The sequence below is a fragment of the Carcharhinus amblyrhynchos genome, chromosome 9, assembly GCF_965287045.1.
Source record: "Carcharhinus amblyrhynchos chromosome 9, sCarAmb.v2.hapA, whole genome shotgun sequence".
Taxonomy (NCBI): Eukaryota; Metazoa; Chordata; class Chondrichthyes; order Carcharhiniformes; family Carcharhinidae; genus Carcharhinus; species Carcharhinus amblyrhynchos.
Window position 1 is genome coordinate 108,742,991 of NC_137332.1, and position 14,573 is coordinate 108,757,563.

Here is a 14,573-nt window from a genome sequence, read left to right on the forward strand (position 1 = left end):
TACCTTAGAGACTGCAATGAAGGTTCATAAGAACATAAGAAATAGGAGCAGGAGTAGGCCATCTAGCCCTTCGAGCCTGCCCCGCCATTCAATAAGATCATGGCTGATCTGTCGTGGCTCAGTTCCACTTTCCCGCCCTCTCCCCATAACCCTTAATCCCTTCTCTTATCAAAAACCCATCAACCCGCTTCTTAAAAATATTTAGCGAGGCAGCCTCCACCACTTCAACGGGCAGAGAATTCCAGAGATTCACCACCCTTTGAGTGAAGAAGTTCCTCCTCAACTCCGTTCTAAACCGCCTCCCCTTTATCTTGAGGCTGTGCCCCCTAGTCCTACTGTCTTTTTTGAGCGGGAAGAGTCTCTCCACCTCTATCCTATCCATCCCATTCATCATCTTATACGTCTCAATGAGATCTCCCCTCATTCTTCTAAACTCTAACGAGTACAAGCCTAGTTTATTCAGCCTCTCCTCATAGCTCAATCCCCTCAACTCCGGTATCAGCCTAGTAAACCTCCTCTGCACTCCCTCCAGGGCCAAAATATCCTTGCGCAGGTGCGGCGCCCAAAACTGCACACAGTACTCCAGCTGCGGCCTCATCAATGCCCTATACAGCTGCAGCAAGACCTCCCTACTTTTATATTCAATCCCCCTCGCTATGAAGGCCAGCATCCCATTCGCCTTCCTGACCACCTGCTGCACCTGCAAGCTGGGTTTTTGTGATTCATGCACAAGGACCCCGAGGTCCCTCTGCACCGTCGCCTGCTGCAGTTTTTCGCCACGTAAGTAATAGTCCTTCCTACCATTCTTCCTACCAAAGTGGACGACCTCACACTTGCCAACATTAAATTCCATTTGCCATTTCCTGGCCCATTCGCCCAGCCTATCTAGATCCTTCTGCAGACTCTCCACACCCTCCGCACAATTTGCCGTTCCCCCAACAGATTCTTGGGATGAAAGGGTTGTTCTGTATGAGGAGACAGAGTGAGTACAATGGATCTGTATTCTTTAAAGTTTAGAAGAATAAGGGGTGATCTTATTGAGACAGACAGAATTGTTCAGGATCCTGACAGGGTCGATGCTGAGACTGCTCTAGAACTCGGAGTCACAGAATCAGGATAAGGGGGTCGGACATTTAAGACTGAGACAAGGAGAAATGTCTTCACTCAGAGAGAGTTGTGAATCTTTGGGATGTTTTAAATCGGTGAGCTGTCAGCGAGAATATTCAACCCTGAGATCGATATATTCTTGTCTTGAATGTGAGTGAAGGGATAGGCTGGGAAAGTGGAGTAGATGTTGATATGTCCTCCTCCAGAACCTATTCTGATATTCTTCCACCTAATTCGTTCTGTACATTCTCTGAATCACAATCTGCAGAGTCCAGTCTGCAAATAAAACCTTTATTAAATGGAGCAAATGGAATTGACTTCACAATGAATTGTTTGAGACGGGGGGGCACAGTTGCCACAATTCATTTTATTGCAGCCCAGTGTGTCTGGGTTTGTCACAGATTGAGATCGGGACAGTTTGAGAAGCTGAATTAACTTTACAGTAAACTCCAAACTGCAAACACACTCAAACACCCGGCCACACCCCCCAATATCATGCGGCAGAGAACGTGAGTTGCTTGGGCAGTGGGTTAGGCAGCACACAGCACCATCCTGACATCAAAAACCATATCTGAGTGTGTTAGCGAGTGAGCAGTGTGAGTGGCTCAGAGTTATCACCATACTCATTATTACAAGGGTTAAAGATGGGGTAGAGTTTCTCGGTGAATGTGTCAGTGAATGTGTACAGGTGAGACATGTCCTCAGCATTGTAAAATGACACTTGTCCCCCCTCATAATCCAGGTAAATTCCTAACTTCCGGGGTTTCACTTTCATCTGGGAGATGACATCTGGGATTTTCAATGATTCGCAGTCAGGAAACCGGCCGATGACCCAGAATCCATTCCCAGGTGAAGGAATGATGTTTCCTTTCCTGTTGACAGACTCTCTGCCGACACCCACAACCCAGGCAGTTTTGTTTCCAAGACCCACCTCCCAGTAATGTCTCCCTGATGTGAAACTCTGGCAGCTCAAAATATATAATCCATCCTCAAATCTTTCTGGATTATCAGGAAGATCATTATTCTCATTTCCGAACCTCACACTGCTCAGATCCTGGGAAATGATGAGTTCATCGTTTGCTGTGTCTGGATCCAGGGTGAGAGAAGCTGGAACTGGAAAAGAACACAAATGGGAAGCTGTTACTAAAAGAAAAATAGGAGTGAATCACGAGACGTGTACAAACAGCATTGGATTCTGACCCAGAATTGTTTGCTGTTGTTTATCATTCTGCACCAGTTCTGGGCACCACACTTTAGGGAAGATGTGAAGGTATGAGAGAGAGTGCAGACAAGATTCACCAGAAAGGTTCCTGGGGATAGGAACTTCAGGTATGTAGATAGATCGGAGACACTGGGGTAGTTCAACTTAGAGAGGAGACGGCGAAGAGAAGATTAGATAGAGATGTTCAACATCATGAGGGGGCTGGACAGAGAAGATCGGGAGAAACTGTTCCCATTGATGGAGAGATGGAGAACCAGAGGACACAGAATTTGAAGTGATTGAGAAAGGAAGCCACAGTAATGTGAGGAAAAATCTTCTCACACAGCCAGGGTTTAGGATGTGGAATGCACTGTGGTGGAATCAGATTCAATCACGGCTTTCAAACGGAATGGGATCATTATCTGAACAGGAAATATCTGCAGAGTGAGAGAGAGAAGGTGCAGGAGTGTGAGCGGGTGAGTTACTCTTACAGTGAGCTAGCAGGAACACAATGGGCCGAATGATCTCTTCTTGTGCATATCAGTGAAACTGCAGCTTGAATATTGCGTACAGATTTGGTCACCTTACATCAGGACGGAGATACTTTCATTCGATGCAGTTCAGAGAAGGTTGACTAGATAGATTCCTAAGATGAAGGGATTGTCTTCTGAGGAAAGGTTGAGCAAGTTTGGTCAAAACTCACTGAAGTTTAGAAGAATAAGAGGTGATCTTGTTGAGACATGTAAGATTCTGAGAGGGTCCCTTTGACAGGGTAGATGCTGGGAGGATCTTTCATCTCCTGGGGAAATCGAGATCTGGGCAGCAAAGCTTCAATAAAAGGGTGATATAAGATGGTGATGAGGAGGAATTTCTCCTCTGAGAGGGTCATTAGTCTTTGGATTTCTCTTCCACAGAGAGATCAGTGGAGGCTGCCTCATTGACTACAAGGCTGAGTTGGATAGATTTTTGATCAACAAGGGGGTTAAGGGTTCTGTGGGGTGGGGAGGTAAGTGGAGTGAAGATCACAAACAGATCAGTCATAATCTTATCCAAAAACAGAGCGGGTTCACTGGGCTGGATCACGGCTGCTCTTCTTTCTTATGGTCATTCCATCAGTGTGTCAAAGCCCATTACTCACGTGGATAACAGTAAGGAGATTGCAATATTCACAGAATGATACCTGGTGAAATCAGTGCTCTCATTTCCCTCCACACATTGATGTATTTGAATGGTCCACCATCTATATCCACAGGTAACTGAGTGGAGACAGTTCCAGCCTCGTGAAACTCCATCTGACTCCTGTAAAAACAGGTCCGCAAATCAGTCTGTGTGAGAGAGACAGCAGCGATCACATTGCAAAACTGTTCCTTTAAATCTGCTTACCTCTTCACAAGGTCCTGTATATCCTGAGGGAACAGAAACAGAACAGATATTATTGAGTCAGATTAGAACAAGAGGTCACAGGTACAGGTCGAGAGGCAGTAGATTTAAAACTGAAATCAGGAAGAACGACTTCTCGCAGAGAGTGATAAATTTGAATAACTTGTTGCTGGGTACCATGGTGGAGTCTGAATCATTAAATATTTATTTATGAATCACAAGTAGGCTCACATTAACATTGCAATGGAGTTCCTGTGAAAGTCCCCCCCTCCGTGGGTGGTATATTTGTGGATCTCGCTGCCCCATGGCGCGGTGGAGTCTGAATCATGAAATAGTTTCAAGAAAAGATGGATATATTTCTGATAAAAAAGGGTTAAAGTGATATGGGGAAGAGGTGGAGAGGTGGATTTGGGACCAGGGAGAGATCAGCCATGATCTGATTGAAGAGCCGAGAAGGCTCAAAGGGGTGAATTGCCAACTTCTGCTCCTAATTCATCAGTTCCTATTCTCACATTAAAGATCGGTTCCTGTAAATCTCAGAGAAATTATGAGGAGGGACAGAATGGAGACATCTAGAAAATAACATCTCCTTTTCCCTTTCATTCTCACTCTGAGCTCATTATTTCCATGTGACCCATTTCTTGTGTCTCTCCATCCTGTTCCCAAATATTCCTGATCACCCAACCACCCCTCCCAGTGCCCATGTCCAGCTGGATGTCCTCAGCAGCTTACATTCTTCTGTATCTGACCATAGCCCCCATCACCCCTGTGCTTGGTGACCTACGCTGGCTCCCAGCTCAACAATGTATTCACTAAAAACATTCTCATACAGTCAGAGTCAGTAATCATTGTTACACAGAAGAAGGCCCTTCAGCCCAAGTCCACATTGGTTAGTGATACAGCACCCAAATATTCGAATCCCATTTTCCTGCACTTGGTCCCAAGCCTTGTTTGCCTTTGGCATCGCTAACGCACATCTAAATACTTTTTAGATATTATGAGGGTCTCTTCCTCCATCACCCTTTCAGGTAGTGAGTTCCAGACTCCCAACACCCTCTGGGTGAAAAGGTTTCCTGCACATCCCCTCTCACCTTAATCCTCCTGCTCCTTATCTTAACTCTCTGCCCCCTGGTCATTGATCCATCCACCTGGTGGAAAGGTTCTTTCCTGTCTACTCTATCTCTGCCCCTGATAATTTGATCTCTCCCTCCTCACGACTTACACCCCACCATTTTTCATTTCATCACATTGAGAATACCTCACCCCATCTCCCATTGCACCCTCACTGACAGCAGCAAGAGATCATCATCCAACCAATCAGACTGAGGTCAAACCCAGGCCCAGAGGTTAAAGGTCAGTGTGTCAGCCCTCAGTCCCACAATGTTCTCCTGGACAAGACAAAGAGGTTTTGTACCTTGAGGAACTCTGGAGCCTTTTGTATCTCCAGCCTGGATTGAAGATCTCTTATTACTCCTTCAACAGAAGACATTTCATCCAAGGTTTTCTTTAAATTCTTCTCCATTTCCTCCAATATTTTATTGCTTTTTTGCGCCAACTCTGTTTTCATCAACTCTTCCTTCTCAAACAGGAACTTGTGCATCTTTTCAAATTCACTGTGGATTTCATTTCTCATTCTCTCAACTTCAGTCTGGAACAGAATAAATACAGAGTGGAATAAACAACGTCTCTAATCCCAGTGTCCCTAGTCCCTGCGCAATGGTTTACAGGATTAAAAATGTCTCCAATTCCAATAACAAATAATAACAGCTCACGGCAGGTTCAACATGATGGAATATTCGGTGTGTGGGAGTGAGTTACAACCAAACACGACAACATTATTAAATATTAGACAGCAGGGAGTGAGTTACAGACTGGAATCTAATCGAGGGGTTCAGATGGTTTATATATAGAATAATGGATACCTGGGAGTGAGTTACAGACTGGAATCTAATCGAGGAGTTCAGATGGTTTCTATATCGAATAATGGATACTTGGGAGTGAGTTACAGACTGGAATCTAATCGAGAGGTTCAGATGGTTTATGTATAGAATAATGGATACCTGGGAGTGAGTTATAGGCTGGAATTTAATTGAGGGATTCAGATGGTTTATGTATAGAATAATGGATATCAGGGAATGAATTACTAGCTAGATTTATTTTATTGATTATTGAGATTGGGTGCAGCAGTAAAATTAGACATTTATACATTTTTGCCATATTTTTCAATTTACAGACGGTCCCTTCCATTCCAGTTCTGGGCGTAGCCTCTAATGTACATTGGACTCCAGCATTTTATTCAGTAAAACTCTCTCTCTCTCACTGTGTGAGAAGCTCACTCACTCTCAATGACAAACACAGGGAACATTACACAAAGCCTAAAGGACACTCTCCTACCTTCATCTGTGAAATGCCGTCCTCTCCTTCTCTTTTACTGTGAAGACTGAGGTCCATTTGCTTCTGCAGAGTCTCCAATGATGTTTCTAACTTGTTCTGGCAGACAGAAAGGACACAAAGGGGATTGTGAAAGTGAACACTCGCTCAGGGCACCTTCTGGAGGAGTTTGCTGTTCCTAAATCCACTGGTGAAGGAGAGAAGGAGATATTCCCAGGATTGGTCACTCTCAGTGTTTGGGATGAAAGGATAAAGAAATTTAGGAGAAACTTTGTGTTAATTCCGCCTGAGGCAATGATCCTCCTCCAGTTCAATTCCCCTCCTCTATTAACCTTCCCCTCCCCTCAACCCTCTCCCCACCCTCCGCCACTCCCTGCAGCTCTCCCCTCCCTCATCCTACAACCTCCCTCCCCCTCTGTTACTAACCACCACCACCCCTCCCCCCGTCCCTCTTCCCTCCCTGTCTGTGTCAGTAGCAGTGATCCAGTACCTTGTATATCTGGGCTGCTTCCTTTATTGGGATCACACTGTGCATCTTGTGAGCTCTGGACATGCCACACACCAGACAGATGGCTCTCTCTTCATCCTCACAGAACAGTTTCATCTTCTCCCCGTGTTCCTCACAGTAAAACTCCTCCTTTGGCTGTGTCACCTTCACCTTCAGCACTCTGAGCTTCTCCACGATGTTAGCCAGGGTGCGAGCGGGCCTGATGTTCCTCTGGGTGAAGACCTGTCGACACTGGGGGCAGGAAACATCTCCCGGGACCCTCTCCCAACTCTGGGAGATGCAGCTCCTGCAGAAATGATGTTCACATTCCAGAGACACGGGCTCGGCGAATATTTCCAGGCAGATGGGACAGGTTAGTTCCTGGCTGAGATCCGGAGATGCCATCCCAGTGCTCAGAATCTCTCTCTCTGTCTCTCTCTTCCACCTCTTTCACTTTCAATTCCTGTTCCCAGCTGCACTTCCTGGATTTGACTTCACGTGATCAGAGACACTCTCAATGCCAGGAATTCTGTAATCCCATCAAACTGAGCCCCTTTATTGTGTCTGGAGCCTTTTTCAATTTATAAAGTCAGCTTTAGAACATTCTATCTTTCCTCTCTACAAACACACTCCTTAAAACACCCACCCTCCCTTCTCAATCCCAACACTTTGAGGAACTCAGCAATTTCATTCCCAGTTAAGATTGAAACCATTCTTTCAGCTGTCTCTGCTCCTGACCCAATCCCCCCCCTCCCCCGGCCCACTGACCCAATCCCCCCCTCCCCCAGCCCACTGACCCAATCCCCCCCTCCCCCGGCCCACTGACCCAATCCCCCCCTCCCCCGGCCCACTGACCCAATCCCCCCTCCCCCGGCCCACTGACCCAATCCCCCCCTCCCCCGGCCCACTGACCCAATCCCCCCTCCCCCGGCCCACTGACCCAATCCCCCCCACCCCCGGCCCACTGACCCAATCCCCCCCTCCCCCAGCCCACTGACCCAATCCCCCCCTCCCCCGGCCCACTGACCCAATCCCCCCTCCCCCAGCCCACTGGCCCAGTCCCCCCCCACCCCACTTTTGTCTGATTTACATCCCTGTTACATCCCTCTGGATGTTGCATTGCATTAAAGGCGCTATATAAATGTAATTTGTTTCTTGGCTCAGATTGAGTCAAGTGTTCCTGTTGAAACACTCCTGAGGGGAATCGTCATTCCCAGAGACCCTGACACACACTGAGACACACACGCACACGTACAATCTTGCACACTCACTCTCACACAACTTTTCATGCACAGACACTCACTCTCTCTCTCACACAGACAACTTCTCAGACACACACACACACAAAATCACAGACATATGCACATACTCACACAGAGAGTCTCTCTCACACATTCACACACTGACACACCCTCTCACATGCTCTCTCTCCCTAACACAGTCTGAGACACACACACATACACACACATAGGTCCTGAGCTGAGTCTCCATTTACTGCAGAGTGTTGAATGGACAGCCTCTGTCAGCTCACTGGATCACACTAACACACCAGGAACTGGGACATCGACTGCACAATAATATCTTTAAATTCCTGCTCACCTCCTGCTCCATCAGTTTGTTCATGATTCATTTAAACAAATCGTGATACTGAATCTGTTATTGTCTCCCCAGCAGCCTGCGATCATCTTTTGCTACCAAATAAACCTGTTGGACTCTAACCTGGTGTTGTGAGACTTCTTACTGTGTTTACCCCAGTCTAACACCGAAATTTCCAGATCATCTTGTGAGACAATTGCATCTCACCACCCAGCATAATGATGTCTCATTTATCCATGAACTCCCATCTTGGTTAAAGCCACTTCCCTGTTGCCAAGTTTCCTGAGAGACTCACTAGAGGGGTCAAAGTGAATGTTCCCACCCAACCATTGCCAAACTGGATAGGCAGGTGATCCCGCATCCGGGCACATTTCCAGCCTGAGTCTGGACAAGGAAAACACCTACTCATAAAATTCCAATATGTGTTGCTGCACAAGAAACTTTCTGAGATACATTTTGCAAAGTACATGATTCCCAGGCCTTTGGTTCTGAACTATTCGACTTTACCATCATACCTTAAGGTAACCTGCCTTCGACTGAAGTGAATAATTCATACAACACTTAAAATACATTTAAAATATCAGCATATATGTTTCAATCATAATTACTTGTTTAATTATTTCCCTACATTCACATGTGTGTAATCTCTTCTCTCATTAGTCTACAATCTTGTTTTCAGAATTATTTAACCCTTTGCTATTAAACCTGTCAGTGTCTCAGTGTTTACTATCGTAAAACCTTATTGATTTATAAGAAATTTCCCACATCAAACCCCTTCTCCATTCCTGTTCTCCTTGAATGGGAGGGAGTTCCTCATTCTAACCACTCTCTGGGTAAAGATGTTGATCTTGAATTCCCGATTGGATTTGTTAATGACTATCTGATATTGATGCCCTCACTCTATCCAGCTTCCAGTTTAAAGGCAGCTGACAGAGCAAGTGGCCATTCACAGGACTGCCAGCAGATGGCAGGGCTGCTCCAGGTAAAGCCCTTCCTGCCAACATGGCAAAAGGACCCATCAGGATGAGGGAGCTGGGGGTGGGGGGGTGGTGTGGTGGATTTCAGGAAAAGCTTCTTCACACAAAGGCTCCAACACTATAAAACCAAAGTCAGTAAATGTGGTTAGAAAACAGATCAGCTATGATCCAACTGAACTTTGGGTCAGACCAGAGCATCTCACTGTCCCAACCCCTTTTGTACAATTACCCTCTTTGCAATGACTTAATGGTTTGAGTTATATGGAAAGGCTGGACTTTTTTCCCTGGAGGCTGTGGGGTGACCTTATCGGGGTCTAAAAAATAATGAGGGCAGAGATTAGGTCGATAGTCAACATCTTTTCCCAATTTTAGGGGAGTCTAAAACTAGAGAACAGAGGTTTACAGTGAGAGGGGAGAGGTACAATAGTGCCCAGAAGGGCAATTGATCTCACTCAGAGGGTGGTGAGTGTCTGCAATGAGCTGCCAGAGGCAGAACTTGAAGCAGGAACAACTTGTCTTTTAAAAAGCTTTTAGATAGTTACATGGGTAAGATGGTTATCGAGGGCCAAATGTGACAATTGGGACTCGCTCAGTGGTAAAAACTGGGTGGCATGGACAAGTTGGGTCGAAGGGCCTGTTTCCATGCTGGAAACCTCTATGACTCAATGAGGATATCAGGATAATTTATTGGAAAGATGGGAGACTTGTAAATGTTGGGAGTCAGAGAGATTTGGGGTGAAGCAGAGAAAGTGAACAAACAGATACAGTGAACAATTAGGACGGTAAATGGTATGTTAGCCTTTATTACAATGGGGCTGATGTATAAGAGTATAAGTCTTGCTGCAATGAAACAGCGACTGGGTGTGGTCACAGTTGGGGGACGGTGCACAGTTTTAGTCTCCTTACCTGAGGAAACCTAGACTTACCTTAGAGGCTGCAATGCAGGTTCACTGAATAGATTCTTGGTGTGAAAGGGTTGTTCTGTATGAGGAGACAGAGTGAGTACAATGGATCTGTATTCTTTAAAGTTTAGAATAAGGGGTGATCTTATTGAGACAGACACAATTGTTCAGGATCCTGACAGGATCGACGCTGAGACTGCTCTCGAACTCGGAGTCACAGAATCAGGATAAGGAGTCGGACATTTAAGACTGAGACAAGGAGAAATGTCTTCCCTCAGAGAGAGTTGTGAATCTTTGGGATGTTCTACCTCGGTGAGCTGTCAGCGAGAATATTCAACCCAGAGATCGATATATTCTTGTCTACAAAGGGAGTGAAGGGATAGGCTGGGAAAATGGAGGTGTCGATATGTCCTCCTCCAGAACCTATTCTGATATTCTTACTCCGAATTCAATCTGCACATTCTCTGAATCAACAATCTGCACAGTCCAGTCTGCAAATAAAACCTTTATTAAATGGAGCAAATGGAATTGGCTTCACAATGAATTGTTCAAGACTGGGGGCACAGTTTTTTCTTCCAAAAATATACTTTCATCATAAAAATCTCAAAGAAACTATTGCAAATGTACAGGGCTCTGAACTGCAAACAATGCAGAATCAAGACATTTTTACAGATTTGTACAAATTACAATGATAATATTTGAAGACTTAAAACTGTATCCATGCCTCAATATTTACAGATTTGTACAAATTACAATGATTACATTTCAATACTTAAAAACTATATACATGCCTCAACAAATTAGTGTGTACCGTTATTTCTCAGATTGACACACAGTTACACAGGTCGAGGGTATTCTGCAGTTCCCGGGCCCTCGGTCTGCCTCCGTTAAAAGGCCTTACAGTGTGGCCTTTCCCCATTGTGCCTTTGCGGCGGCTGCCCCAAGCTTCAGCGCGTCCCTCAGCACGTAGTCCTGGAACTTGGAATGTGCCAGTCTGCAACACTCGGTCAAGGACAGTTCTTTCAACTGGAAGATCAGCAAGTTTCAGGTGGACCAAAGTGCGTCTTTCACCGAGTTATGACCTTCCAGCAGCAGTTGATATTTGTCTCGGTGAGCGTCCCCGGAAACAGCCCGTAGAGCACAGAGTCCTGTGTCACCGAGCTGCTCGGGACGAACTTCGACAAATACCACCTCATCTCACTCCAGACCTTCTTTGCAAAGGCACATTCCACAAGGAGGTGTGCGATCGTCTCATCAGCCCCGCAGCCGCTTCGAGGGCAGCGTGCGGTGATGTTGAGACCTCGAGCGTGCATAAAGGATCTGACGGGGAGTGTCCCTCTCACCACCAGCCAAGCCCTGTCTTGGTGCTTTTTTGTGAGTTCTGGTGATGAGGCGTTCTGCCAGATGACACTGACAGTCTGCTCAGGGAACCATCCGACAGGATCCGCCATCTTCTTTTCTCTCAGGGCCCCAAGGACGTTACGCGCTGATCACTGCTTAATCGCCATGTGGTCAAAGGTGTGTTTGCAGAAAAATTTCTCCACGAAGGACAGGTGCTGTGGTACGGTCCAACTACTCGGAGCGTTCCGCGGCAGTGTGGCCAGACCCATCCTCCGCAACACTCGGGACAGGTAGAACCTCAAAAAGTAGTGGCACTTGCTGTTAGTGTACCGAGGATCTACGCACAGCTTGATGCAGCCGCACAGCTCCTTCAGGTAATCTGCCCTGACGGTGAAGGGGACAAAGGATTTGTCGGCCCAGTTCCCAGAGAACATGGCCTCACTCTTGCCCTGGTTGACTTTGGCTCCCGAGGCCAGCTCGAACTGCTCGCAGACCTGGGGGAGCCTGTGGACAGACGAGGGGTCCGAGCAGAAGACAGCTACGTCATCCATGTACAGGGAGACTTTGACCTGCGTGCCTCCACTGCCTGGGATTGTCACCCCTTTGATGCCTGGGTCGCTTCTGAGGGCCTCAGCAAAGAGTTCAATGTAACACACAAAAAGGACGGAGGAGAGAGGACAGCCCTGTCTGACTCCAGACCTGATTTGAAAGCTATCTGATTCCCACCCATTGACTGAAACTGCGCTACTGATGTCTGTGTAGAGCAGTCGGATCCAATTGCGGATTCCCTCCCCAAAGCCCATTTTGGAGAGCACATCCATCATGTAGCTGTGCGATATTCTGTCAAACGCCTTCTCCTGGTCTAGGCTGATGAGACACATATCCACCTGCCTGTCCTGCACGTAGGCGATCGTATCCCTGAGTAGCGCGAGGCTGTCAGAGATCTTCCTGCCGGGTACAGCACAGGTTTGATCAGGATGGATCACTGACCCCAGAGCAGACGGGACCCGGTTGGCGATGACTTTGGCCAGAATTTTATAATCCACGTTCAATAGTGAGATGGGTCGCCAATTTCTAATTTCTACCCTTCCCCCCTCCTGCTTGTAGATGAGGGGAATGATGCCTTTCCTCATGGATTCTGACATTCTACCTTTCCGAAGCATACTCTCGTATACTTCCAGGAGGTCCGGGCCCGTCAACTCCCACAACGCCGAGTAAAACCCAGCCGGTAAGCCGTCACTTCCGGGAGTTTTACCCTTCTGAGAGGACTCGATGGTCTTTGTCAGCTCGTCCAGAGATACCGGTCTGTCCAGGCTGTCCCGCTCGCCATCTAAGACCTGTGTGATAGACGACAGTGAAGACTGGGAGGCCGTGCTGTCTGTTGGCTTCAGGTCATACAGTCCGGCATAGAAGGATTTGCAGATCCTCAGAATGTCAGACTGCAATGACCTTACTGAGCCGTCTTCTTCCTTCAGGCTGCTGATCACAGAGGTTTCTCTGTGTACCTTCTGGAAGAAGAAACGCGAGCACGTTTCATCCTGCTCCACGGAGCGGACCCTGGACTGCAAGATGACCTTGGCAGCCTCTGAGGCAAAGAGCGAGGCTTGCTGGCTCTTCACCTCCTGGAGCTCCTCCCTGACATCAACCCCCATTGACTGCAGTTGGAGCAGCTCCTGCATGCTTTTCAGGAGTCGGGACATGTCCCCCCGTCTCTCCTTGGCCTTCTGAACCCCTTTGCGAATGAAGAACCTTTTGATGTCGCCTTTGATGGCTTCCCACCAGAGCGATGGAGACTCAAAGAAGGGTTTGACGGTCCTCCAACCGTGGTAAACCTTCTTGAGTTCCTCGAGGTTCTCTGGGGTCAACAGTTCTACATTCAGCTTCCAGGAAATGGAATTTAATGTTGGCAAGTGTGAGGTGGTCCACTTTGGTAGGAAGGACTATTACTTACGTGGCGAAAAGCTGCAGCAGGCGACGGTGCAGAGGGACCTCGGGGTCCTTGTGCATGAGTCGCAAAAACCCAGCTTGGAAGTGCAGCAGGTGGTCAGGAAGGCGAATGGGATGCTGGCCTTCATAGCGAGGGGGATTGAATATCAAAGTAGGGAGGTCTTGCTGCAGCTGTATAGGGCATTGGTGAGGCCGCAGCTGGAGTACTGTGTGCAGTTTTGGGCGCCGCACCTGCGCAAAGATATTTTGGCCCTGGAGGGAGTGCAGAGGAGGTTTACTAGGCTGATACCAGAGTTGAGGGGATTGAGCTATGAGGAGAGGCTGAATAAACTAGGCTTGTACTCGTTAGAGTTTAGAAGAATGAGGGGAGATCTCATTGAGACGTATAAGATGATGAATGGGATGGATAGGATAGAGGTGGAGAGACTCTTCCCGCTCAAAAAAGACAGTAGGACTAGGGGGCACAGCCTCAAGATAAAGGGGAGGCGGTTTAGAACGGAGTTGATGCCCGTTGAAGTGGTGGAGGCTGCCTCGCTAAATATTTTTAAGAAGCGGGTTGATGGGTTCTTGATAAGAGAGGGGATTAAGGGTTATGGGGAGAGGGCGGGAAAGTGGAACTGAGCCACAACAGATCAGCCATGATCTTATTGAATGGCGGGGCAGGCTCGAAGGGCTAGATGGCCTACTCCTGCTCCTATTTCTTATGTTCTTATGTTCTTATGACCCCCTGCCCACTTTCTGGTTTCCCTCCAGCTGACAGTTGGCCAGCAGGAGGCAGTGGTCAGAAAAGAACGCCGGCCTGACGTCGGTGGGCCTGACTGTGAGTGCGGGATACAAACATGAAGTCGATCCTGGAGCGGACAGACCCGTCGGGCCGCGACCACGTGTACCTGCGCTGCCCTCCGTCTGCTGGGTTGCTGAAGACATCGAGCAGCTTGGCATCTTTGACCGTCTCCAGCAGGGCTCTGGACGTGGCGTCCAGTTTGTTTTCAGCCCTGCTGGATCGGTCGGCCTTGTCGATGATGCAATTGAAGTCCCCACCCAGAATGACCGGCCTGGAGGTGGTGAGCAGCAGTGGCAGCTGCTCCAAGACCGCCAGCCGCTCGGTTTTGACGGCAGGGGCGTACACATTCATCAACCTGAGAGGGCAGTTTTTGTACGTGACGTCTGCTACGAGGAGGCAACCCCCCCACCACCTCCCTAACTTCGGAGATGGTAAAGCCTCCTCCCCGCAGCAGGATGCC

The 14,573-nt window shown here is 47.7% G+C and overlaps 1 protein-coding gene across 1 annotated transcript; it reads right to left on the reverse strand.

Moving 5' to 3' along the window:
• Positions 1-1,421: 1,421 nt before the first annotated feature.
• On the reverse strand, positions 1,422-6,977 carry LOC145348539 (zinc-binding protein A33-like). The gene is made up of 6 exons (XM_080196729.1): positions 6,570-6,977; positions 6,083-6,178; positions 5,103-5,336; positions 3,692-3,714; positions 3,489-3,607; positions 1,422-2,220 (listed from the first exon to the last, which is right to left on the reverse strand). Exons 1-6 carry the CDS (start codon positions 6,969-6,971, stop codon positions 1,688-1,690), a joined length of 1,407 nt encoding a protein of 468 aa, XP_080052855.1. The 5' UTR covers positions 6,972-6,977; the 3' UTR covers positions 1,422-1,687.
• Between the last annotated feature and the right edge of the window lie 7,596 nt (positions 6,978-14,573).

Bases quoted from the DNA above. Each gene is read 5' to 3' on its own strand.
- LOC145348539 (XM_080196729.1), bottom strand. From the start codon at position 6,971: ATGGCATCTCCGGATCTCAGCCAGGAACTAACCTGTCCCATCTGCCTG. The intron at 5,337-6,082 runs GTAGGAGAGTGT...ATTCTGTTCCAG, and splicing joins ACGGCATTTCACAGATGAAG to ACTGAAGTTGAGAGAATGAG. The intron at 2,221-3,488 runs GTATCATTCTGT...GTTCTTTTCCAG, and splicing joins GAGAGCACTGATTTCACCAG to TTCCAGCTTCTCTCACCCTG.